Below are 27,751 nucleotides of genomic sequence, written 5' to 3' on the forward strand. Positions count from 1 at the left end.
ATCTTTGTTAAAGAAATAATCAGAAATGTAGAAAAATATTCATGTTCAAAGGTGTTCACTGTGGAAGTATTTATAATAGCAAAAATTAGAAACAACTTTAGTAGTCAACAAAGAGGTAAGAGAAATGGAAAAGCCATAGAATGGAAATATTGTACAAGCATTTTAGATGTTTTAGAAGAATTTTAGTGACTTAATATGCTCATCCTATAATATGAAGTGAAAGAAGGATATAAAACTAAAGTATGATCTCAATTAATGTCAAACACACAAAGAAAAAAACAGGTGGTTAGATTATAGGTCTTTATGCTCTTTTTTGTTTTCCAAAATACTCTCTGATAAACATAAATTACTTTTCAATAAAAAATCCTTTTAATTAACTTGTAATTGAGAAATATGAGTAGAGCTAGTGCACATCATTTTGACCAAAAAGTTTTTCCTGAACAGGTGATCTGAAGTTATATTGGGTTGGCCAAAAAGTTCATTTGGTTTTTCTGTACGATGGCTGTAGTAGCACTTAGTTGTCTTTAACTTCATTCGAAACAATTTTGTTAGATTGTATTGTGACAGCTATCATATCAGCGTGCATTTAAAAAAAACTTAAAATTGGTGAATTTTTGTGTAGCCATTTTAATATTGAAGATGGAAGATAAAAAAAGCAACATTTTCGGCATATTATGCTTTATTATTTCAAGAAAGGTGAAAATGCAACTGAAACGCAAAAAAAGATTTGTGCAGTGTATGAAGAAGATGCTGTGACTGATCGAACGTGTCAAAAGTGGTTTGCAAAGTTTCATACTGGAGATTGAAGTTTCATACTGGAGATTTCTCGCTGGACGATGCACCACGGTCAGGTAGACCATTTGAAGTTGATAGCGATCAAATTGAGACATTCATTGAGAACAATCAACGTTATACCACACGGGAGATAGCCGACATACTCAAAATATCCACATCAAGCCTTGAAAATCATTTGCACCAGCTTGGTTATGTTAATCATATGTTAATGTTTGGATTCCACCTAAGGCGAAAAAACCCTTCTTGACCATATTTCCGCATGCAATTCTCTACTTAAACATAATGAAAATGTTCCGTTTTTAAAACAAATTGTGATGGGTGATGAAAGGTAGATACTGTACAATAGTGTGGAATGGAAGAGATCGTGGGGCAAGCGAGATGAACCCCCACCAACCACACCAAAAGCCGGTCTTCATCCAAAGAAGGTGATGTTGTGTATATGGTGGTATTGAAAGCGAGTCCTCTCTTATGAGCTCCTTCTGGAAAACCAAACGATTGATTCCAACAAGTACTGCTCCAAATTAGACCAACTGAAAGCAGCACTCGACAGAAAGCATACAGAATTAGTCAACAGAAAACGCATAATCTTCCATCAGGATAACGCAAGACCTCATGTTTCTTTGATGACCAGGCAAAAACTGTTACAGCTTGGCTGGGAAGTTCTGATTCATCTGCCATATTCACCAGACATTGCACCTTTGGATTTCCATTTACTTTGGTCTTTACAAAATTCTCTTAATGGAAAAAATTTCAGTTCCCTGGAAGACCGTAAAAGGCACCTGGAACAGTTCTTTGCTCAAAAAGATTAAAAGTTTTGGGAAGATGGAATTATGCAGTTGCCTGAAAAATGGCAGAAGGTAGTGAAACAAAACACTGAATATGTTATTCAATAAAATTCTTGGTGAAAATGAAAAATATCTTTTATTTTTACTTAAAAACAGAAAGAACTTTTTGGCTAACCCAATAAGATTGTATTTTCAAGCTAGTTTTAACTTCAGTTGTTTTACACTTAGGGTATGGTTTCCTGTATCTTGACATACATGATGTTGAGGTTCCCAGGCTAGCACTCCTCTCCTCCTCAAAAATATCTTGAAAGAAGAGTCATATTTGTGTAGGTGGTACCAGTGTCCCAGTGCTACCATCACCTCTTTAGTGGCCAGTGGGTCAGTGAGTAGCCCTGTGACAGCTCTGTCTTTCAGAAAGAGTACATGCCTATTATTTGTAAAGCTGGTCATTGGCATATAGAGTTTTTTTTGTGAGTTGAATATTTGTACCTTGGTAAGTGCTTTTTTGGTATGGAAAAGTGTAAGTGTGAATTTCTATCTCACTTTTGAAAAATTTTGTAAGAAAAAAATTAAAGATCAAAGTTTGACTTTTAATTTTTGTGATAGCAGTATTCAGGATGTATGAATATTAAAACGTCACGAAGAATTGTGTCTTTTACTCTTTTCTAATTATATACTTCCTAAATGAAATTGCAGTAGTTTCAGCATGTACCGTTAAGCATGTCTAGTTTTTTTTTAAATGTGCATGGTAATTCTCGTCTATACAATATACAAAAGCATGCAGAAATTTAACAAAGTATTTGAGCATATTTAAATTAGGAAAATACCAGGCAAGATGTTTCATTTTGTAAACTGCTTCTGTCCAAAGCATTCTGTATATTATCAGAATGAAAAATGACAGCACTTTGTCATCTGTTCAAATTGATATTGCACTCTTTGCAATGACAGCTGAAAAGGCCCACAGGTGCCATATAAAGAGGTGACCATGTTGTCATATTTCATTTCGGCATCCCTCTGCAAAGCCATAATTACCTAATTAGGTTGTTAATTAGGAGATTAGCATTTCACTGTATTGATAGAATGCTCTTTACCGTGGGGCTAGATACAGATTTGTCTGCCCTAATTTATAATCTCTGCCTTTTTTGTGCTTATTTATTTGCTTAAGATCCTGATGTGGGGCAATTCAGTTTACCTGAGAAACAGTTTGTTTACAAGCTAATGAAGCTTTGATCGCAGGATTAAAGTTGCTGAGTTAAAATAAGAAAAGAATAAAAAGGGTGGTCACATCCCCAAAATGATAATAAAAATTCTGAGTTGGTATAACTTGTGTTCTCATTAGCATAGGGAACAAGCACATGATAAGAATTGAAATTGTTGGTATTAAGAAAAAATCCAAAATACGAAAATGAAGTCTGAAATGTGATAGAGATTTATATGTATCTAAACTAGGTGAGGGAAACTAGTTATCTTTAATAATAAATCTCTGTCACTTGTACTTGAGACATAAAATGTGTTAAGTATTTTTAATGTATTTCAGAAGCTGAAGCTTGGTTAATGATTTCAGAACAAATATATTCAGTCTTCAGTTTAGACTTCCTTAGATAGTCATCATGCATCAGGGTTTATTTCATTTGTACCTTCTGATCTTTAGTTGGTGCTTGGAACATTCTCTTCCCACAGTCTTTGCAGTCCTGAGTGCTTATGGAATTTGAAGTATTTCACAGTAACCTTCACTTGGTGAGCTATTTGGAGTTAAGTGGTGTTTCTATCAAATATGTGGACATTCTTTTTTGGTGGGGAGAAGTGGGCTGGCAAAAAAAAAATTTCTGCTTATTTTTACTCCAGTGCAAGATTTGACAATAATGTTTGTGATTTGCATTGTATATACCTTTACCACTCTTTCCAGTTAAGGAGATTTAAGTCCTAAAACTGAACAATGTTAGGAGTACCATTCCCCCTGGGGTAGTAGTTTACCTCCTTTTGATTATATTTAGTATTAGCGGTTAAAGTTGTAGAAAGTACATATGTGCTTAAGCCCTTTTCCCCATGGTTGTTATGAAAAATTGGATTTGGCTGTATCTGTAATTTTCCTCAAAATTAAAAAAAAATTAAAATATTTTATATGAAGAAAATATTACATGCAAAATGTTCTATTTAGTTCAGTTTTTTGCTTAACTGCAATCATTCACTTATTCAGTCAGCATTAGCTGAATATATATTAGGCATTAGTCATATGTCTGAGAATCGAGCAATGAAAACTACGGGCACGGACCCAGTGCTCGTGGGATTTGCAGTCTAGTAACGGAAGTGCAGCGTAGTTTGAGGAGTAAAGCCTAGCGTGAGAAGTGTTAGAGTAATGAGAGTCAAGGTGAGTATGGAGTCAAGTCTACCTACCCTAGACTTGATAAGGTCAAACCTTCCAGGCCGGTGCTGTCTAAATTGGGATCTGAAGGGTGAAGGAGAAAGTGATGTTTAAGCCAGGTGGAAGGAGAGAAAAAACTGTTTTAAAGGCTAGAAGAACACTAAAAGTTGAGAATGGCTAGAGTAGAAAGAACAAAAGGGATAAATGGAAGATGGGGCTGCAGAGGAAGCAAGTTCAGTTATATTAAAGAGTTTGGGACGTTATTGAAGGGTCTTAAGACAAGTTAGGAAACACTTGCTATAGCCTAGGTGAGAGAAGGTGGGATTGGATAATGGAGAGAGAGAATGAATGAAATCTAGAGAGAGAAGAGATGCATAGTATTGGTAATTAAATGGCGGTAGGCTTCACAGAAAGGAGTCAAGGATTCAAATTTGGACATTCTATTTGTCTCCTAATTTTAAGTATGAGAATATGTGTTTAAGTACCTCATAGAGAAGAGGTCCATGAGTCTTATTTTCCAATATGACCCCAAAATATACAGTACTAGCAACTAGTTTTCTTTTTGGTGAATTGGGGAGAATACTAATATTTGAGTGTCACTGTTGGGCCCTACCTTGTGAGAGCAGCTTTGTGAGGTAGGAGATAATGTCTTACTGAGGTCCAGAGGAATTGTGACTTTGCCAGTTTTCTCAGCTACTGGGTGGTAGAATTGGGAGCACACACAAGCTTTCCAAAGCCTTTATGTTGTCTGTCATGCCATGTTGTCTTCCTTGTTGTGTCCCCCTCCCTTTGTTTATTCCAAAGTGAAGAGAATTACTCCCCAAGGACCAGTAGCTCAGTAGGTTGCTGACAGAGGCATTGTGTAAACTCTGTGACTTCCCAGGCCCAGCTCTGGGGTGGATTAAAGCAGTGTCTGGTGCTTTGGAAGGAGAAGCTGCTCAGTGCAGGAGTGCTTGCTTCAACAAAGTCACAAGTTCTGTTGTGTTTTCTGGCACGAGGCTTTAATCTCCCCCAATTAGAAATGTAGATCGGCTACCTCCACACAAGGTCACTAATGTATAGAAAGTTCTCCTCCTTTCCCCAGGGGAAAAGTCTTGAAATCTCTGATTCTTGGGTGAGGAATTTGACATCTCTTTGATGTAATCAACTTGTATTACAAATTGTTTATAAAAATTTTATGGTTACTGTCACCAGTACTGTTCAATTAAGTGATTTGTTGGTATCCTTGTGTTGGAATCACCTGAACTAGAAGAAATTCTAGGGTGCAACATGGATTCTAGCCTCTCTGTGTTTCTACCCCACCCCCTTTTAAAATTGAGATATAGTTCATGTATCATAACATTTACCCTTTTAAAAGTGTACACTTTGATGGTTTATTACCCCCAAAGAAACCTCATACCCATTAGCCCTCACTCCTCATTTCTTCCTCCGCTACCACTGGCAATCATTAGTCTACTTCCTGTATCTATGGATTTGCCTGTTCTGAACCTTTTATATAAATGGAATCACACAATATGTGGCTTTTTGTGTCTGGCTTCTCAGCATAATGTTGTCAAGGTTCCTCCATATTGTAGCATATATCAGTACTTCATTTCTTTTTTTTAAAAAATAGATTTATTTATATATTTATTTTTGGCTGCGTTGGGTCTTTGCTGCTGCACGCGGGCTTTCTCTAGTTGCTGTGAGTGGGGGCTACTCTTCGTTATGGTGCGCAGGCTTCTCATTGCGGTGGCTTCTCTTGCTGCAGAGCACGGGCTCTAGGCGTGCGGGCTTCAGTAGTTGTGGCACGAGGGCTCAGTAGTTGTGGATCGCGGGCTCTAGAGCACAGGCTCAGTAGTTGTGGCGCACGGGCTTAGTTGCTCCGCGGCATGTGGGATCTTCCCAGACCAGGGCTCGAACCCATGTCCCCTGCGTTGACAGGCGGATTCTTAACCACTGTGCCACCAGGGAAGTCCAGTACTTTATTTCTTTTTATTGCTGAATAATATCCCATTGTATGGAAGTACCACATTTTGCCTATCTGTTCATCAGTTGATGGAGGTTTGGCTTGTTTCCACTCTTTGGCTATTATGAATAATACTGCTGCGGACATTCTTGTACAAGTTTTTGTGTGAGCATATGTTTTCAGTTCTATTGGGTGTATTACCTTGGAGTGGATTACTGGGTAATAAGGTAACTCTGTTTAACAGTTTGAGGAACTGACAAATTATTTTCACAGGTGGCTGCACCATTTTACATTCCCTCCAGCAGTGTATAAGGTCTGCCGCCTTTCTGCTTCCACTTTCTTCAGGCTTTCTATTGCTCTGGTCTGGGCTGGAAGCAACCCTAGGCATTCCATGCGCCCTTTTGTCTTGATGAATGGGAAATTTTCCAATTTTATCTCTTCAACTACATTCACTCTACAAGCATATGTGTACCAGGCCTTATACTGGATGTTAGTGACAGGAAGCCAAATAAGGCTTCTAGTCCTTTCTTCTTAAGGACTCCACAATCCAGTAGTTGGAACTTCTTACTAGGACATGCAGGGAGAGGGAAAAGCCAGTGAAGAAAGTACAGTTGACCCTTGAACAACATGGGTTTGAACTGCACCAGTCCACTTACATGCAGATTTTTTTTTCAATAAATACAGTACGACAGGATCTGTGATTGGCTGGATCTGTGGATGTGGAACCATGGATGCGGAGGAGGGAGGGCCAACTATGGGACTTGAGCATCCACAGATTTTAGTATCTGCGGTGGTCCTGGAAACAATCCCCCAGGTTTACTGAGGGACGACTGTAACTGCTCAGATATTTGTGAATTTCCACAGCACAGATCCTAACTTTAGAATCTAGGCAAAGGTTGAGTTGATTTTCGGAGATTTTCGGGGGTTTCTTTTCCTTGGCTCATCCTTTAACTACAGTCATCCTCCTGTATTTGCAGGTATTGGTTCCAGGACCCTGAGGATACCAAAGTCCACAGATGCTCAAGTCCCTCATGTAAAATGGCATAGTACAGTCGGCCTTCCATATCCTGGGTTCTGCATGTGCATTCACCCAACCAACCAAATTCGATCTGCAGTTGGTTGAATCTGCGGATGCCGAACCTGCATATACTGAGGGAGGACTGTTTTACTGTTCGTGGGTTTTGTCACTAGGTTACTGCTCATTTCCTTGCGTATTTTCCCTGGGTAAGCTCATTCACATCCATGGCTTCATCTGTCATTTATATGTTAATGTCTTCCAAATTTGCTCAGATCTTTCTCCTAGGCTTCAGGTTTGCCTGTCCTTCACGTGTCACTTATATGTTGTTGTCCCAGATTTGCTCAGACCTTTCTCCTGGGCTGTTAGGTTTGCATCATGATGGATCTCTTTTTGGGTAATCCATAGACATCTCAAGCTCATTGCGTCTGAAACATAGTTCCTCATTTCCCCTCTCCCTGTTAAGCTGTTCCCACTTTTTAGTTCACAGTTTCATTTGTTGGTGCTGTCGTGCAAGCCGTACACTTTCGCCTTCTCCTTAACCCTCCACATCCACTCAGTCACCAAGTTCTACCAATTTTATCTCCTAAATATTTTTTTAAACTATTTCTTAAGTTCATAGGCCTATCTTTCACTGCCTTACTTTGGATTTCATCATCTCTTCCCTGAGCTGTAGTCACAGCTTCATAACTAATCTTGTGTCTTGTCCATCAGATTAATTTTCTGTGCAACTGCCAGAGCAGTCTCTCTGAAATGCTAACCTAAAAAGCAGCTTTGAACTTCTGGTAGTTTTAGTTGCTAACTACATGTTCTGGTGTATGTTATTTTAGTGCCTTTTCTCTTTGAAAAAAGCTGGATGAATGAATCATCTTTGAAGATTCATTTTAGACTAGGGAATAATAGCAATAACAAAAATAGTAAACATTTGTATAGTGCTTACCATGGGCCTGGTGCTTTTATACACACATAACATATATGATTTCTTTCAGTCCTCACAATAATCCTATGAGATAGGCACCAAAATTGTTCCCATTTATAGATGAGGAAGCGGAGGCACAGAAATTGTTACTTTCCCTAGGTCCCATGGTGAGTGAGTGGCTGAGTCCAGATTTGAACCTAGGCAGTCTGATGCTCTTAGTTTCTCGTGTGTCCCTTTTCCCAACCTTCCTGATTCCCTCCACTTCCCCCACTCCAAAGGTTAGTTATCTTCCCCCTGCTACTGCAATAACCTGTGCATGGCCTGATGTTAATCTGCAGTTCATAGGACAGATGGGGAGCACATTTTATTTTAAACATTTTTGAACAAGGAGCCAGTATTATAGACTATTTAGTTGCCTGCTCCCTCTTGCCCCTGTCGTAAGGTGACTAAGTTGGAAGTGATCACTTCCATTACCTTGATCTTAGTCACCTCTGTGAAGCCTTGTCTGAGTATCCAGTTTCCTTTAGATAGCTTTCCTTTGTGTTTCCATAGTACTTTGTTATATAGAATCCTCCAGCATTGCTCTCATCCTTTATTGTGACCATTTATGTACTTTTCTTCTTGCTTGACTGTAAGCCTTTTGGGGATAGGGACTGTGACTTGTTACTTTATACTCCTAATTCCCAGCATGTAGTAGGTATTCACACTTGTTGAATTTCTTGAATGAACAGGTAAGTCTGACCTATATCTAGACTAGTGAGAGAAGAGGATTCAAAGTGTGATGAAATGGGGACTTCCCTGGTGGCGCAGTGGATAAGACTGCGCTCCCAATGCAGGGGGTCTGGGTTCAATCCCTGGTCAGGGAACTAGATCCCACATGCATGCCACAATTAAGACCCGGCACAACCAAATAAACAAATAAATATTAAAAAAAAAAAACAAAGTGTGATGAAATGGACTTAACCTGGAAGTTCAAGGCAGCATATAATAGCTGTTCCGAGCAGGGGTTGTGGAGCCAGGCTGCCTAGGTTTTATCTTGGTTCTACCTCTCACTAGTTATGGGGCCTTGGGCAAGTCTCTGCCTCAGTTTACTGATTTGTAAAACATAAATAGTAATAGAGTCCACCTCTAACAGTTTTGTAAGTGATGTAAGTGTAAATAAGTAAGCAGCCTTCTGGAATCAGAGAATTAATTATTCTACTTAAAGTGTATTTTGTGAAACACTCCCACCCTAACTGTACACCATTATAGGCAGAATGAAGCCAGTCCTGCTGCTCTATCCTCATGTTTGATCCATCTGGTAATAGTTTTTTTTTAAAAAGGTAATCTAGAAGATATAAAAAATACTTGTCAAAGTTAGTGCAGTTTTGTCAATAATAATAACGGTTACCATTTATTGAGGTTATGAAAGTGCCATTCAAATGAAAGTACAAAGCACCTTTCACAGTCACAGAAAAATAGTTTGGGGATTATCTGCTAGTTTAGGTTATTTTATGCTGTCCTTCCTTCATTAGGAGTTGAATAAATAAGTTTGATAGTTGACAGCTTATTTTCCCTCCGAACAAATGTAGCTAGAGCAGGAAGAGTCAAGAATATTGCATCTTGGATTTGAATAGTGCTTTTTTACTTTTTGTAAGTATCCCTATGAGGTGGACAAGTAGCACATAGATTATGGATATTTCACTGCTGAGGGAACAGAGGCAGAGGCACCTAACTCACCTGAAGTCATCCCACAGCTAGTCCCTAGGCAGGCTACAGGCAGTAACCTGGAATTCCAGATGTGTTTACTAACTTTAACGCTTCCTAGAACGTAGTTTCCATACATAATAGCATTTTTTAGAAAAAGGTATGATAGTGCTCACTCAAATCAGTCAGTGTGGTTTACCTTTTAGAGGGTTTGCTGCCAAAATCTTGATGCTATTAAAATCTTTGTCAAAAAAGGAATTCCTCATACCTCTGTTCTTAGAGTCTGAACCACGGCACCGTGATATAAGTAAAATATGCAGTGGAATTCTTCTGGCCTTCGAGGGAAAACAGTATGAAGCAAAAACACACAAACCTTTTTACTTGAACCCTGGGTGAACATCCGATTACATCCTCCTCCTCCACCTCCTCCACCTCCTCCACCTCCTCCACCTCCTCCACCTCCTCCACCTCCTCCACCTCCTCCACCTCCTCCACCTCCTCCACCTCCTCCACCTCGCATGTGATTGGAGTAGAATTTGAGAGCTGAAAAGTCCCTTCTTATAGTTCATCCTCCCCATTTAACAGATGCAAAAAATGGACTGATGTGTAAAACAGGTTTAAAGAGTTTTAAAGAGGTAACTTGTCCAAGGCCATGTAAGTAGGTCCCTGGTAATTAGGGAATTGGAAGTCGGGTTTCCTGAGTGGTGCTTGCAATAAACTATGTTGCTTCCCTCAATTGGTGATATGGTTAACCTGAGAGCCAGGTAAGTGGAAACATAACTATTGAATTCTTCTACTTGGTTAATCAAACTTCAAATATTGAGGAGACAATAAGAGGAAAATACATCTTAGACTGTAGCAGGAGAGCTATCTACTGAACCAGCACCATGGATAAGGGCCCTTTTTTTTGCCCTTTTTTTTTTTTTGAAAATCATGGCGCCACCCTTTGGGAACAGGAGAGATTTGTTTTGTCTGTTTATTCCACACTGAGCCCTTGCTGGATGCCAGCCACTTTCTACTAGAAACTGGCAGTACAGTGATGATTAAGACAGTGTGCTTAAGGAGCTGAGAGTTTAGAAGAGAAAACCAACATACAGACAGTCATTATTATTTTTTTTAAAGTGTGATTAGTTTCTTTGTTTATTCATTCATTCATTTATTCATTCCTTAACAAAGCAGCCAGAGAGATACTTTTATTTTTTATTATTTAAAAAAATATTTATTTATTTATTTATTTGGTTGCGCTGGGTCTTAGTTGCAGCAGGTGGGCCCCTTAGTTGCTGCTTGCGGGCTCCTTTAGTTGTGGCTCGAGGGCTCCTTACTTGCGGCATGCAAACTCTTAGTTGTGGCATGCATGTGGGATCTAGTTCCCTGACCAGGGATTGAACCCAGGCCCCCTGCATTGGGAGCTCGGAGTCTTAACCACTGCGCCACCGGGGAAGTCCCCAGAGAGATACTTTTAAAATGTGAGTTAGATCATATTGCTGCTCACAGTCTTCCGGTGATTCTCCTTTCTACTTGTAATTAAAGCAAAGTCCTTAGAATTGCCTGTAAGGCTCTACTCACTTTTCCCCACTCTTCAGACCTCATCCTCTACTACTTGCTTCCTTGCTGGGCTCCTTGATACTTAGTGCCAGGCATACTCCCCCTGCTTGGCAACATGCTTCCCTCAGAAATCCACATGGCTTGTTCTTTCATCTTCAGGGGTTAACTCTCAAATGTCACCTTCTCAGTGAAGCATCCCTTGACTACTTTATTTACAATTGCAGCTGTGGCTCCACCTACCTAGCATGCCCTAGATCTCTTTTCTGTGCTACTTTTCTCCATAGCATTTCTAACTTATTGTATAATTTAATTCTCTGTTTTGTTTGTCTCCTTCATTAGAATGTGAACTCCATGAGGGCAGGACTTTCTGTCTGCTTTGTTTTCTGCTGTACTCTCTGCATCTAGAATAGTGCCTGGCACACAGGAGGCATTCAATAAATATTTGTTGAATGAATACATTCAACAAACACTTAGCACGTATTACTAACAGGCAATGTGCTGGATTAATTATTTGGTAGAAGTAGTGATGAAGTGCAGTACAGTGGGACCACATGGGAGCAGCTAACCTGGTCTGTGGGATTCATCAGGGAGGTTTCCCGAGAGAATTGACCATTGAGCTGGATTTAGAAGAATGAGTAGGAGGAGGCCAGGTGACAGTCTTCAGATCAAGTTATAAGTTTGGAGGAATGTAACTTGTCTTTATTGTAGCAATTTGAGCTGTGGTTCTCCGTAGGGTAGGATAAAATTTCAGAAAACAGATGCTAGGAGTTGAACTTTGTTTAGCACCTTCGAAGATTTGAGCATAGATTTTAGTAGCAAAGTTGTATATGTATGTATTAATCTTGGTATTAATGAAACCATTCGGGGGTTGGAAATTACCACAGATTTAGTGGCTTCAAACAACACATCACTGCAAGGTTTCTCAACCTCCACATTATTGATATTGACATTTTGGGGGGTATAAGTCTTTGTCGTGGGTGCTGTCCTGTGCATTGTATGATGTTTAGCAGCATCCTTGGCATCTACCCACTAGATGCAAATAGCACCCACCCCCAGTGTGACAACCAGAAATGTCCTCAGACCTTTGCTCAGGGGAGCAAAATTGCCTTCCAATTGAGAACCACTGCATTAGAACCACTGTATCACTGTTCGTGAGGGTCCAGGGATTTCTGTCTTTAACAACTTTGCAAATGATTGAGGGAGATATATATATGTATCTCTCTATATAGATATATATATACCTTAGCAGAGTAACCACATTTCTGAATTTAGAATTAAAAAATTTGAAATTGGCAATTCCTTAAACATGATATTCATACAACTAACTGTATTAAAGGTAGAAATAAAGTACTTTTACAACAGTTTGCAGGGACTTCCCTGGTGGCGCAGTGGTTGAGAGTCCGCCTGCCGATGCAGGGGACACGGGTTTGTGCCCCGGTCCAGCAAGATCCCACATGGCGCGGAGCGGCTGGGCCTGTGAGCCATGGCCGCTGAGCCTGCGCGTCCAGAGCCTGTGCTCCGCAACGGAAGAGGCCACAACAGTGAGAGGCCCGCATACCGCAAAAAAAAAAAAAAAAAAAAAAAAAAAAAGTTTGCGGGGCTTCCCTGGTGGCGCAGTGGTTAAGAATCCACCTACCAAGGCAGGGGACACGGGTTCAAGCCCTGGTCCAGGAAGATCCCACATGCCACGGAGCAACTAAGCCCCCCGCGCCACAACTACTGAAGCCCGTGCCCCTAGAGCCCATGCTCCACAACAAGAGAAGCCACCGCAGTGAGAAGCCCGCGCACCGCAATGAAGAGTAGCCCCGACTCGCCGCAACTAGAGAAAGCCCGCGCACAGCAACAAAGACCCAACACGGCAACAAAGACCCAACACAGCCAAAAAATAAATAAATAATTAATTAAATTTATATTAAAAAAAAACCAAAACAGTTTGGAACCTAGGAATTGGAGAAGGGTTCACAGAGGAAGAAATATTTGAGTTGGACTTAGAAGAAGAAGGTTTGTATTGGAGGATAAGTGTACATCTCACACAAAGGAAGTCTCTTTACCAAAGGCTGGATTGTGTTCAGAATACTCCTGGGAGTTGCCTTCTGGGGAGAAGGGGCAGGTGAATGAAACTGGGTTGTAAAGAGCCCTAAATGTTGTACGTGAAGGTGAAGGGGCTTAGGCTGTTTTCCTGCACTATTTTCATTTCTGTTGTTGCCTAACAAATTACCGCAAACTTAGTGGCTTAAAACAACCCTAATTTATTATTTCTCAGTGGGTCAGGAGTCTTGGCTTCAGCTAGGTTTTCTTTTTTTTTTCCTTTTCCTTTCTTTCTTTTTTCTTTGGCTGTGCCACGCAGCTTGTGGGATTTTAGTTCCCTGATAAGGGATTGAAGCCAGGCCCCCAGCAGTGGGAGCGTGGAGTCCTAACCTCTGGACCGCCAGTGAATTCCCTCAGCTGGGTTTTCTGCTAAGGGTCTCAAAGGGATGAAATTAAGGTGTCAGTGGACTCCAGCCTAAGGTCCCCATTTCCTTGTTACCTGTTGGCTGCGACCACTCTCATCTCCTAGAGGCTGCTCTTAAGATTCTTGCCTTATAGTTCCATAACATGGCTGTTTGCTTTTTCAATACCGGCAGGAAAATCTCTGGCTTAAAATCTCTCTCCCGGGTTGCTTAGGATGAAGTTGCTTAGAAGCAAGTCAGGTTCCACCCACACTCGAGGGAATAACACAGAGGCATGGATATCAAGAGAAGAATTTCTGGAGCCATCTTAAAATGTTGACTACCATATGTACTTTTAGCTCCATGAAGGCAGTAGCCAGGTCTTTTCAAATTTTTTTGCTCAGCATTGTGTCTCTGGTGCCTGGCACATAGTAAGTGCTTTATAAATATTTGTCGAATGAAATCAATGAATGGTAGCGGTTGAGTGTTACTTACGGTTTCAGCTCTTACACTGGTAATTTCACATGGAGAAGCAGTCTAGTTTCTTTGGCATTATTCATTTCTTTAGGTAAAACTATAAACATTTTTACCTGGAATCTTAAAGTAAAACCTAAAATTATTTGTTTATCATAACAAGTGTCAATCAAATCTGTTATCTCAGAGAGACAACACCCATTGGAAAAATAATTTAGGGCTACATTGCACCAAACTGGCAGATTTCTTGTAACAGCCAGAAATGATGGCAGCTTTGGAGTTGTGGAGGTGGTGGGTAGTTAGGTTGTCTGAGGTTTCACAGCTATTGCTAATAACAACAATTTCAAATAATAAACAAGTATTTCAAAACACTGGAAATACTGATGGTTTTGTAATAACTGCTTTATAATATTGATTTCAGTCTAAGTTGTGCTTAGAACTTTATATATAGTTTGGTGTTATTATTAATTATGGTTGTTCTCCATACTTGTTGTAGGAAACATTTTGAGCAATATTTAGATCTTGAGTTATCCGTTGATAAAGGACCATTTTACCTTCAGAAAGTCAGGTATTTCTGACACCAAAGTCTGTGATTTTCCAGTAGACCTTGCTGTTCAAAATGGGGTTATGAGAATCTCGGTATATGCCAGTCGGTCCTGGAAGCCACAAAGTAAGCAAGGCACATCTTCCTGGACTATCAGTTTTAGTGACTATATTCAAAGGTAAAATATTTTTTTCTATTAAAACAAATACAGGTTCAGTATGTTATAGGATAGAATGTAAAATATGAATGAATTCTAAAAATAAATTTCTTACAGCATGTTGCTTTATGTGGCTCCCCCTAGGTTCTCTCTTACCTTGATTTATGGTTACTCTCCTCTGCCCTTCAGGTGTGTCCGTGGACAAGTTTGAGAGGCACTGTACTGTACCAGTCTCCCTTTAACTGGATCTTGGCAGATGGTAAGATTCAGAGACATTTCAGGGGGGGGTTAGTGGTACAAGGAAAGAAAAATCAAGGGCCAGGGTCCCTTTCCCTCTGTCCACAGGAGATATTTGATAGGAGAGGAGACCTGGTCTCCTGGTAGATTGGTGAGGGTCTGGCTGGTCCCAGATGGCCTCAGTCACTCACGGTGGGGGGTGGCATCACAGTAGCTGGAATGATCGACGGCTGAGCCTCTCTGCATTTGGTCTTTTATCCCGAGCTTCTTCCCATGATTCAAATATGGTCCAAAGAAGGCTGTAGCAGAAGCTGCAAAGTCTCTTGAGACCGAGATTCAGAAGTCCCACATTCCTTCAACTACATTCTGTTGGTCACAGCAAATTACAAGTGAGCCCAGTGATGGGAGGAGCTGCAAAGACTCAAAAATCTACCAAGTGACCTTGGGCAAGTTACTTAATGCCTTCAAGCCTTAATTTTTAAAAATAATCTATAAAATGGGGGTAGGGCCTCCCTGGTGGCGCAAGTGGTTGAGAGTCCGCCTGCCGATGCGGGGGATACGGGTTCGTGCCCCGGTCTGGGAGGATCCCATATGCCGCGGAGCGGCTGGGCCCGTGAGCCATGGCCGCTGGGCCTGCGCATCCGGAGCCTGTGCTCCGCAACGGGGGAGGCCACAACAGTGAGAGGCCCGCATACCGCAAAAAGAAAAAAAAAAATAAAAAAAATAAAATGGGGGTAATAGTAACACCTACTTTCTGGGGTGGTAGTAAGAATGAAATATGTTGTTACAGGAAAAGTACAGCTGATAGTAAGAAGCCCAGTAATTGTCATCTGTTACTGTCCTTGTGTTTTTGCCTAATGAAAGCCTGCCCATCCTTAAATGCCACCTTCTTCCTTCCTAAAGCCTTCTGTAACTTTCTTGTCTCTCGGAAAATATATTGTCTTAGTGTCTTATTTGACGGGTAGTATATTGCCTTATATTACTGTTATGTATGTACACAACATAGCTCATCTGCTGAAGCCTGTAAGCCTCTGGAGGATGCAGGCCAGTGTTCATGTACCTTTTTGTAGGAGTCCCAGTGCCTAGTTCTCAATGATGTTTAGTGAATGAATCCCATATTATTCGAAAGAAGATAAGCATTTGTTTTCTGTTGTTGTAATTTGGTCTAGTAAGTACTTTTAGTCAAAGTATAGAAATAAAAATGTGAAGGGAAGAATTAAACTCTCTAGATATAAGGTCTCACTGCTTACTGTTTAATTAAGTTAGGCATATTCTCATGGAGAAGATTTTAATTCCCTGAGGGGAGAAAATGGCTCAATTTTACTCTTCTAAAAAATAAGTGAAGATTTAATTTAGAGTTAAATTGGAGAGAGTTAGAAAAAGAGATTTAAAATCAATAAAGTGCATTTTATTTTAATGGTCATTTCAGTTATTTTCTAACTCCAGGGGTTATGAATTCTGAACTTTAATTAGATCAAAGAACTTTGAAATCTTAGTAAAAAACAGGGTCTGATGGTTTTTATAAATGTACATAATAAAAAGGCTTTGTTTTTCTAACTTGTGATCATTTCTTGTTGTGCAAAATAAATGTGAGTGCTTCTATAACATTCTTAAGGAATCTTGTGTAGGAATCAGGTTCAACGTGCCTAATGCTAATAGCATGAAGTCGGGGTACAGTGTGGAAAGGTAAAAAAAAAAAATCTTGCATCTGCTGTTACATGTTGTTAACTCCCTCAGCAGACTTTAAATCATTTCAAGTACAGTAATAGTGTGGGAGGTAAATTAACTAACCATTAACAATCTTATAAATACACAATTAACATGCCAACATTTATATGACACATTGATGGGGCAGCAGTAATTTTTGATTGGGAGTTTGCAGACCTTTGAGAAGCCCCAGGCTGTTGCTTATTCAGACAGGTTTTCACAGATTGCAGGTGAGGGCAGCTTGTAGTCTGTCTGGCAGAGGGAAGTGAGTGTGTAGTGTTCTGAAAGTCCAGGAACAACCACTGGCTGGACTTGAGCATTTGAAGTCACGTTGCTATCTCAGGTCCTTAGGGAGTGAAGAAGTATAAGGAGGGCACATTTGCTTCTGGTGGGGTTATTTAAAGAGACAGAATATTTTAGGTATGGACTTTGTAGCTGAAGTTGCATGAATTTCTAGGGATTTTCAGAAAGATACTTAGACCTAACTGGGGATTTAAAGTAAACCCTTCTCTGTGGTTTCAGGTCAACAAGTAGATGATCTCTGGAGTTCATTTCATGTGTAAAATTCTATGGTTTTTAGTTTTGAACAATTATTAAGTGTGCTGCTTATTTCTTGCTGTTGTACAAATCACTGTTGCATTAGTGGAGGGAAGGCCGAGGGTCTAGTCTACTGCATAACACATTTACTGTCTTACATCTTTCACAAGGACCCATGGGAGAAATTTCTCTCAGGCCCTGGAACTCAACAACAGGATTTTAAAAAATCATGTTTATTATAGCTGTTGTAGTTTTTGTTCCTCTTTGTTTTGAGAGGCTATAGAGTGGTTAAGATCCCAAGCTCTTGGGTTTGATTCTTGGTTCTATTTACGTATTAGCTGTCTGGGTTTGGGCAGGTTTCTTACTTTGCCTCAGTTTTTTCATCTATAAAATGGGGGTAAAAATAGTTACCATCTTATGGGGTTATTTTGAGAATTATATGAATTAATCCATGTAAAAAGGAAAAACAAGTCTAGCTTTTATAATAAGTTAAAGTTAGTTATTATCATTGCTTTTTGCTTCTGGGTTTCTCCATTCCACCTGTAGAAAATGTACATGCATGCACTGGCTTATGGATTCATATTAAGTTACTTCCCCTCTGCCACTTTGCTCATCTACTTTTTTACTGTGTTGTACCTTATGTATTTGTTTTTTTTTTTTTTTTTTTGCTGTACGCGGGCCTCTCACTGCTGTGGCCTCTCCCGTTGCGGAGCACAGGCTCCGGACACACAGGCTCCGCGGCCATGGCTCGCGGGCCCAGCCGCTCCGCGGCATGTGGGATCTTCCGGGATCGGGGCACGAACCCGTGTCCCCTGCATCGGCAGGCGGACTCTCAACCACTGCGCCACCAGGGAAGCCCTGTATTTGTTTTTTTAATAATACATTGCAAATAAAGTTTGGAGAGTGTATGTGTATAAAGTTATTATTAAGAATATACTTATTTAAGACTTGATACCCATTTAAGCCTACTAAAAATTTACTCCCCTGTTAGGGCGTGCTTCCAAGTTACCACAGGCAGGTTACATGGTCATTAATGAACACAAATCAAACGGTTATGTGAAGTGGTCATAGCATCCAAGTTGCACCTGGAACCACACTTAGCATACAGTAGGAACTTAATAAATATTTGTTGAATGAATGAATGAATGAATGAAGTATGAAAGGAGACCATCCAGTACATTAAAAATCGCCATGTCATTTTGGGACATCTCTTACTATCCTCCCACTCTCTGTGGCTGTCCCTTTTGCTTCCTTTTTTTTTTTCTGGCTGTGTTGGATCTTCGTTGCTGCGCTGCGTGCGAGCTTTCTCTAGTTGCAGTGAGCGGGGGTTTCTCATTGCGGTGGCTTCTTTTGTTGTGGAGCATAGGCTCTAGGCGTGCGGGCTTCAGTAGTTGTGGCATGCGGGCTCAGTAGTTGTGGCTCACGAGCTCTAGAGCACAGGCTCAGTAGTTGTGGCGCACGGGCTTAGTTGCTCTGTGGCGTGTGGGATCTTCCCGGACCAGGGCTCAAACCCGTGTCCCCTGCATTGGCAGGCAGATTCTCAACCACTGCACTACCAGGGAAATCCCTGCTTCCATTTTTAGTAAAACAAATCTTTATGCTTTGAGGAACCTGGAGTTAGAAAGTGGGAAAATCTGAAACGTAGGACATCTACTAACAATCTAATTATTGTTTATCTGATAGCTTAATGGTATATATTAAAAAGCATTGACTATCTCAGAGAGTCAAGAATTGGTGATGTTCAGGGAAGGCATTCAAGGCCATTTGTAAAAGTGAAGAGCGGCATCTCTAAACCATGTCTGTGAAACTCTGTTATACATTGATGTGTTTTAGTGTTTCTAGAGGAAAAAATGTTTAGGGATCAGATAAGTTTGGAATTTGGAATACATTACGTTACTGGATTCCCCCCTCTTGGAGATTCACAATATATAATACATTAGTAGTTTAAAAACTTTGAGAAGTGCTGTAATTAAACAGCAAGAAAAAAGTCTATTTAAATTTGTTTAATCTGGCATTTCACAGACATTAAAAAATTGTGGTAAAGTATGTATAACATAAAATTTACCATTTTAACCTTTTTTTTTTTTTTTTTTTTTTTGCGGTACGCGGGCCTCTCACTGTTGTGGCCTCTCCCGTTGCGGAGCACAGGCTCCAGACGCACAGGCTCAGCGGCCATGGCTCACGGGCCTAGCCGCTCCGCGGCATGTGGGATCTTCCCGGACCGGGGCATGAACCCATGTCCCCTGCATCGGCAGGCGGACTCTCAACCACTGCGCCACCAGGGAAGCCCCCTAACCATTTTTAAGTATACAATTCAGTGGCATTAAGCACATTCACATTGATGTGCCATTAATACCATTCATCTCCAGAACTTTTCCATCTTCCCAAACTGACACATACCTATTAAACACTTACTTCTCAATTCTCCCCTCCCCCCCAGCCCCTGGCAAAGACTATTCTACTTTCTGTCTCTATGAATCTGACTACTCTAGGTACCTCATATAAGTGGAGTCATGAAGCATTTGTTCTTTTCTGACTAGCTTATTTCATTTAGCTTAATGTCCTTAGGGTTCTTCCATGTTGTAGTATGTCTTAGAATTTTCTTACTTTTTAAGGCTCAATAACTTTCCATTGTATGTGTGTACCACATTTTGTTTATCCATTCTTTACCAAGTATTTTTAATTACTGTGTAGTCCGTTGTATGTATGTGTCCTGGCATATGCAGTGTTGATGGATATTTAGGTTACTTTCAGATCTTCAGTATTACAATCCTGAGATAAATATTTTTGCAGTTATTTCCTTAGAGCAGTTCCTAGAAGTGGGGTTGTCCAAAGGGTATTCATATTTTACACTTTGATATATACTACCAAATTACCCTCTAAAAAGTCCCAATTTTCATTCCCTCTTATAGTGCACGGAGAGTGCCCATTTCTCTGAACCCCTGCCAGCATTTGGTTTTAAAGATCTTTGATCTTTGCACAACTGATCAGAGAAAATAACTTGCTTTTTTGTCTGTGTTCGGAATATCTTTGTTTTAGAAATCAAATCTACCTTCAAATGATAATTTGCTGCTGTCCAAGTGATTTAAAACATTCTTTTGGTTGTGAAAAGTAGTTTTGGAATAAGTTGATAGTGACAATTTTGAAGGGTGACAGTTTTGAAGGGCACATTGTAGAGAAGCTCTTGTACCTGTATTAATTTTTTAAAAAAGCAATTCTTTATAATCACACTTACACACGACATGCTCATATATGATTTATCTCTGAAACAAAATTGTGTAGTCCTTGGAAGTCAGACAGCAATATTTATTGAATTCCAGCTGTGTGTAAGATTCTTTGTTGCCAGAAAGGATATGGTATTATGGCCCCTGTCCTTGTGGAACTTACAGTCTGAATCCTCAAGTACATCATAGGAGGTGGAAAACATGTTTCCCAGGGCAGTCCTGTGGGAGTTCCCTGTCAGAATTGGAACTGAATAAATATTTGTTGAGTGATTCATACAGATTCCTCACTGTATGAAGTCATAGTGTACTAATAGAGAAGATACCTACTCATGTTAGGGTGTTTTGGGGGCCTCTGTTCTGTTAGGATAGTTAGGGAGTTGGTATGTGCCTTCAGAAGTGTTTGCCCATAACTCTTTTCTTCATAAGAGGTGATGGAACAGGTTCATTTTCCTGAAAAAGATTCTGTTGAAGGTACCCCAGTATAGTTTTGCCGCTTTGTCCTTTGACTTTTTGGTGCCAGAACACCCATTAAATATGTGGCTTCTCACTGAAAGCCCTTGTTTTTGCGGGGGAGAACTAATCAATATGAAGTTGAAAACACCTGCCCCTGTGCTGGTGCCTAGTTGCCTTACTTTCATGGGGAAGATGCTTGTCGTGATTGCTACAAAGATGTTTGTAGATCTGTTGATCTGTGATTCCATGGTTCTGTTACAAAACAAATACTGCCATAACTAAATCTATGGTTGTATACGTCTTTGTGGTTATATAAGAACTTATTTTTACAAGTGAAACTTAAATGCTCCCCTTTATTTCTGTAATTTTTCTGATTAATACACTTAAAGTGGTGGGCTGACATTAATGTTTCTGCGACTAAATGTCTCAGAAATTTGACACTTAGAAGAATCCCATGATATTAGGAAATATACTAAGTCATATTAGGGTATAAACTTCTTGACTCAGGCATACCTTACTCACCTTTGCATTTCCTATTAGCTTCAGTGTAAAATAAGTACTTAGTGAATATTTAAGGGAAAAAATGAAAATTAATGTAATTCACTTGATCAGAGATGCTCCTTAGTCAAACTTACTCTTAATCTCAGTATCTTTAAGATCCACCAGGTGAGGTTAATAGAAGGATATGTTGCCAGACAAAAAATTTAAAAACTTCAGTTAGCTATAATGATTTTTTTTTTTTTCCTGCGGTACACGGGCCTCTCACTGTTGTGGCCTCTCCCGTTGCGGAGCACAGGCTCCGGACGCGCAGGCTCAGCGGCCATGGCTCACGGGCCCAGCCACTCCGCGGCATGTGGGATCCTCCCGGACCGGGGCACGAACCTGTGTCCCCTGCATCGGCAGGCGGACTCTCAACCACTGCGCCACCAGGGAAGCCCTATAATGATTTTTTAACTAGATTTCCCCCTATGTTCCATTTCTAGAAGAAACAAACGACAAGAAAATCTGGTGTTCTAGGTCTTTCTAAAACTAAATATCTTCTAGGACTGTTCCTAGGAACATATTCAGTCTACCGTTCACATTCCTTGCACTTCATAATGGTTTTAGAGGAGCAGGGAGGTGACCCAGATGACCTGCAGAGTCCTCTGTTACAAAGGAAGCACGCACGTACTTTACCTGCTGTGAACTTAATGAGAGAAGGATAAATTGTTGATATATTTTAGGATTATTTTAAACAAGAATTGAAAACTGAAGTTGGTAATGATATTTTTACCATCAGCATCATCATTATTATTAATAACAGCTAATTTAAAATTATGTACCAGCTGTTCTTTTGAGCATTTTACCTACCTAATCATCTATATATCCTTTCTTCCCTGCAATCCCCATTTCACAAATGAAGAAAGAAAACAGGCTCACGGAGGTTAAAGTTATTTTGACCAAGATCACATAGCTAGCAAGTGATAGGGCCAGGATTTGAACCCAGTTCTGCCTATAGGCCCTTAGTTTCCTAACTACTATTCTGTAATATTTTCTTTGTTGAGTATTCCCATTTAACTGAGGAGGTACCATTTTGTTCTCAGAATAAACATCGTTACAGTTTTAACAGGATTCAGGAAGCAGTTCTTATAATTAGGTTTCTAAAATAAGAAATTAATCTGGTAGCAGACAAGTTTGATTAATAAGTTTTATTTTAAAAGCACAATACTACCTTAAATCAGAAGGAAGGAAAATGTATTTATTGAACAAAATTACTTTGGTGGTCGTTTTTGTAAAATTCCTGGTAACTCAGAAAGCATTGTCTGTGCCCTTTTAGACATTTCACAACCATATGGCAGGAGGGGGAAATGTAAACTGAAACACAGTTTCATACTTTAGCACGTCATTTGAGGAAGATACAGCTTGTTCCCCCATGACCTTATAAAGTAATGAGAAGACTGCATGGGAATGAAGGGAGAAAGAAAAGAAAATTTATTGTTTTAACAGTGGTTATGTGCTTTGAATGGCCTAAGGAGTTACTGTTACTTGTTTTGTAAAAGAGTAAGCCATCTTCTCTGATACCATGGAGATCTCATTGACTAGAGCAGTAGCCCCTAGAGTTTATAAGGATTTCCTTTCAACTTGGACTTAATCCTTTTAAGCTCCTAGCTACAGGGGCAAATGTTGATTTTCAAGGTAGCATTTTACCACATTGAATTTGTTTGAAAAATGATTCAGTCATTTTCTGCCTTATTCTTAAATGTTGCTGTGTACATCGTGTTTCTAGGTAGGTGAGCCCGTGAAACAATATGAAGAGAAGAAAATAGCCTTTTAAGGAAATTGGCCCACAGAAAGGATGGCCTTCTTGGACAATCCAACTATCATTCTAGCTCATATTCGACAGTCACATGTGACCAGTGATGACACAGGAATGTGTGAGATGGTTCTCATTGATCATGATGTTGACCTAGAGAAGATTCATCCTCCTTCAATGCCTGGAGACAGTGGGTCAGAAATTCAGGGAAGCAATGGTGAGACTCAGGGCTATGTATATGCCCAGTCAGTCGATATTACCTCAAGTTGGGACTTTGGTATTAGAAGACGCTCAAATACAGGTAAACATTGCCTTTTAGTCATGTCTTCTGAGCTTTAAATCAGTAAACAATCTTATAGAATAATGTGTAATGTTGGCATGGGTTTAATGGGGAAAGTTACTGCGCATTAACAGGAATGTGCATGTATTACACTTAACAGTGAGTCTAAGCAGTCTCTCCATCTCTGCGACTGTGAATGGAGAGAGTCTCTGTAGTGATGCTGTTAGACGGAGGTAGACAGAAGAGGGATAAGGAAGCAGACAGAGGAAGAATAGGTGAAAAAGTTGGCTATGAGAGGAGTGTTCTGTTTCTAAAAAGTGACTGTGTAGAGAGGGAAGTGGACTGTTTTGTATATCTTCACAGAGCAACATTACTCCCAGTAGGCAGACTACCTGGAGGCAGATTTCAGGTTGACATGATAAAGAAACTTTAATACAGAGAGCTGACCAGCCAAGGGTGCTGCTGCCCGAGACAGTTCTTGCCTTGGAGGAATTGTAGCAGGGTATGGGGTTCGGAGGGAGACAACTGAATATTTGTTAGGCCTGCTTTTAGTAGGAATTCCTACACTAGGTGTGAGATTAGAAAAGGTGCCCCTGTTTTTGATACATTACCTTTATTTAGTTGATCTGTACCCTTTGATAATTGTGGCTTGAAAATGCTCGACTTTAGCATATATCTATTTAGTCGTTAGATTTGAAACACTTAAGTTTTTGGGGAGTATTTCAAGGACAATGTGATAAACCAAGTCCTTTACTTAGATAAATTATTTAGACTTTATAATCTAGTTGTTCAAATATGACAGGGTATTCTACAAAATATTTTTTTTAGATAATCAAAACATATAATCTCTTAATCAGTAGCAATAACCTGCTAACTCCCAGGAAAAGTAACGGCAGGATATATAGTAGAACGTTGAAAATATTTATGTGTTTATTTTCACAGTCCAAATGTAAAATGTATGTAAAGGAGTACTGCAGGTAGAGCAGGATACAATTCACAGTGCAAAGCATGTTAAGGTTTTGGTTCAGAATTCAGCATTCTGTGACATCTACAAAGAATAATTTGCTCTCGTGATGAAAATAATTAATAGCATTTCCCAGTATCTAAAGGAACTTTATCAAAATAGGATTTGAGTGAAGGTTTGAATATAATTTAGAACCATTGATTCTCGGTTCTCTAGTTGAAACTGACTTCCTTGCAAGTTATTGAGATGATATCTTTTATGACAGGTTGAATGGATTTCCGTAGGAGAATGCCGCAAAATTGAGAGCTTTATGATTATATTACTTTGGCTGTACCCTTCACATTTATTAATTGCAATTGAATGTATTTTTCTTCCGTGGAATTTGGTTAGATATAGTGACATTGTCAGAATGCTTTTGCCAGCATAGTTTAATTTTCTGGCAAGATTAGTTTCAGTGTTTCCCTACCACAAGGCTAAGGCAGGAATGTAAGATTTCCTATCTTGGAAGTGGTTGAAAGAAAACTTTATTTTATTTATTTATTTTATTAGCATTGTGCCAGGATAGGAAGTTGAAGATTAGCAAGAGGAAACTAATTTGAAGAGGTGACATCAGTTGTGACTTTCTTTTCCATTGTAGTCTCCGTGTGCAGCAGTTGTTAATGTATGCTGGACAGTATTTCTTTAAACGATCAGTTCACTGACTTTGGAAGGTCAATCAGCCAGTGGTAATATAATCACAAATGCACAATTTTAGATGACGCTTTTGTTATTGTTGTTGGAATTTCTTAAGCTAGTACTTGGATGCTAATAATTAATTAGGATTGTGAGGTATCCTAGTGACCAGGGAATTTTCTTTTTAATCCTTTCAGCATATCTTAAAATTTTGTATAAGAAAAATTGTTCTTTTTAAGATTTGACTAATGTTACAAAGATACAAATCATTTATTTTACTACCTATAAACTGTTTCAGCCCACTGAAGAAAAGCTATGCTAATTTATATAGCTTTGACATTTTATAATTTTCATGATTTTTAGATAAAGGATTTTATATTTAAAACTTTAATAGTCTAGTCTGAGTTCATTTATCTTTAATTTTTGAAACGGGTAGAGTAATTCATAACAGTAATTTTATTCCTGTAATGTAATATTCACTTCAGTTCATTTGTGCATTAAAATTCCTTTAAGACCGTTATTAATGATTTATATAATGAAATGTCATATTAATCACAGAAGTTTTCACATTTTATTATTCTCTTCCATGTTAATACTATCTTTATGATCTCTATTAATGTTTTATATCCTCTAATTTCAATTATAAATCAAGAATATTTTCATGTTTTTGTTGGTATTTGCTTTTCAGGGGTGCCACCTTTAAAATTTTATGACTTTTTCCCTACATATGCAATATAAAACATCTTTATTCATATAAAGGTAGTTAATTATGTCTTTGTTTATAGTAAACTTTCATTGACAAACTTATAGTTATAATATTTCTTTTCAAGCTCAAAGATTAGAACGACTCCGAAAAGAGAGACAAAACCAGATCAAATGCAAAAATATTCAGTGGAAAGAAAGAAATTCTAAGCAATCAGGTAAATCGAAATAATTTTAATTGTTAATTTGAGATTTATATATTTAGTTTATGTTATTATATAAGAGCTTTTAATTTTAATTCATCCTTTTAAATCCTCTAGGCAGATACCTCTTGTGTTTTAAGCTTTGAACTCTTTCACTTGGGTGCCTTGGCCTGCTGAAGCTGTGTGTTCTTTAGTTCTTGTCTTTTTGGCCACTCCTCCTCCTGGGTCACAAGAATTGATGAGTGCAGGGCATATTTTGTAGAAACTGTTGTGCCAGTACCTTGTTCTTAGAGCCAGGGTGTACCTATGATCTGGATGGGCCTCTGGATTGTAGATCCCTCCTGGCAGTTCTAACCTAGACTTTCCCTTGCCTCATTAGCCCCAATAACAATCTTTTTTGCATATATGCTAATTCTTTTCCTTTAGCTTACAGACCATTATGTTGCTGGTATTAGCATTTGCAGTATGTGTTCATATGGTATGTATTGATACATTAAAAAGCTGGCTGTCTTATATATTTTCAAAGCTTCAATCTCAGCAAGAAGAGAAGACTTTTTTAAAAAGTACAAAATAGAATGCTATTAAAATATTTTCTAATGTTTTATCATGTTTCCTAGACTTTTTTTTTTCTCCTTTGAAATAAATGTCTGCAGCTGTCTTTTGTATCTTCTTAGCACCTCCCACTACCACCCTGGCATATAATACATGTCCAATCAATTTTCGTTGACTGACTCCTTTGCTACATAATATTTATGAAACCAATAATATTAATGATTATCACATTAACAGCAGCACCTACCTAGTGCTGTGGTAAGTACCTTATGTGCATTACCTCCAATGCAGTGGTCTTATAAGGTGTAGGTATCATTGCTGTCGTTAACAGACGAAACAGAGGGTCACAGAGACTTAACTTGCTTAAGTTGCAAGGCTAGGAAGTGGTGGGGCAGTAGAGCCATGTTTTGTATCTAGCACTGTCTGCACCTAAAGGCTAATCTCTTTCTGCTAAACCATGTCATATAAAGTGGTTATTGCTTTCTCCTACTATAATTGTAAACCCAGGAGTGTTCAGTGGGTATGATTTTCTTAATGATTGCTTCTAAATAACGACTGTTTAGAACGAGAAATCCACTTCTTTCTCTTTTTCATATCTCACTTCCGTGACTTCCTATAGTTCTTCTTGAATGTCTTTTTAGTTTTGCTCTTGGTACTTTAAAAACCTCTCCAGGCTGGCCTTTTCTGTTGATCTAGTTAATACTTCTCTCCGTTATATTTAGCATAAACTGGAAAACCCTTATATCATTTATTTTGTCTACTTTCTTCAATATTTTTGTATGTCTTAATGTTTTTCCTATTTATCTCTCCTTAATGAATTCAGAGCCAGTTTAAGAAGCCCATCTCTCCAGCTACCCTTTGTTTTGCCTTCTTCACTTCCATATCTTAAAATGATCATAAATAAATAAATTAATAAATGAGTAGAGCATCTCACATGTATCTTCATTAACCCCTTTCACAATGTGAGAAGTAATGTCTTCAACCTAAATTTTGATGCATCTAATAAGTTTTGGTACTCCCCCCCCACTCCTTAAAGTCTAATCCACTTTAACTTTTGTTCAGTGTTTCACAGAATGTGCTGGAGAAACAGATAGTCCCCTGTTGGCTTTCATTTTAACCACACTGTCCATTATGTATATCTGCTTCTCTCTCCCTCAGTTTCCTTCCCTATATTTCTGTCTCAGAGATTTCAGTAATTGACACTGTGATCTTATTTCTGGAAGGGCTCCTCAATGTGCCTGCCCATGCTTTGAGATGTTGACCTTGATTCT

The 27,751-nt window shown here is 39.1% G+C and overlaps 1 protein-coding gene across 8 annotated transcripts in view; it reads left to right on the forward strand.

The window, feature by feature from the left end:
- Positions 1-27,751, forward strand: part of MAPKAP1 (MAPK associated protein 1) — a 229,547-nt gene that overhangs the window by 6,979 nt on the left and 194,817 nt on the right. For 4 of the 8 annotated variants that reach the window (XM_082617690.1, XM_082617693.1, XM_082617692.1 and 1 more), the window contains exons 2-4: positions 14,846-14,915; positions 23,081-23,408; positions 25,854-25,943. The exons of 1 other annotated variant lie outside the window; for it this stretch is intronic. In XM_082617690.1, coding sequence (XP_082473816.1) covers positions 23,150-23,408; positions 25,854-25,943 — 349 coding nt within the window. In that variant the 5' untranslated portion in view covers positions 14,846-14,915; positions 23,081-23,149. The remainder of the gene's footprint in view (positions 1-14,845; positions 14,916-23,080; positions 23,409-25,853; positions 25,944-27,751) is intronic. 3 more of the 8 variants (XM_082617691.1, XM_082617698.1, XM_082617695.1) reach the window with 3 other exon arrangements.

Source organism: Mesoplodon mirus (genome assembly GCF_964341445.2).
Source record: "Mesoplodon mirus genome assembly, chromosome: 1".
Classification (NCBI taxonomy): Eukaryota; Metazoa; Chordata; class Mammalia; order Artiodactyla; family Ziphiidae; genus Mesoplodon; species Mesoplodon mirus.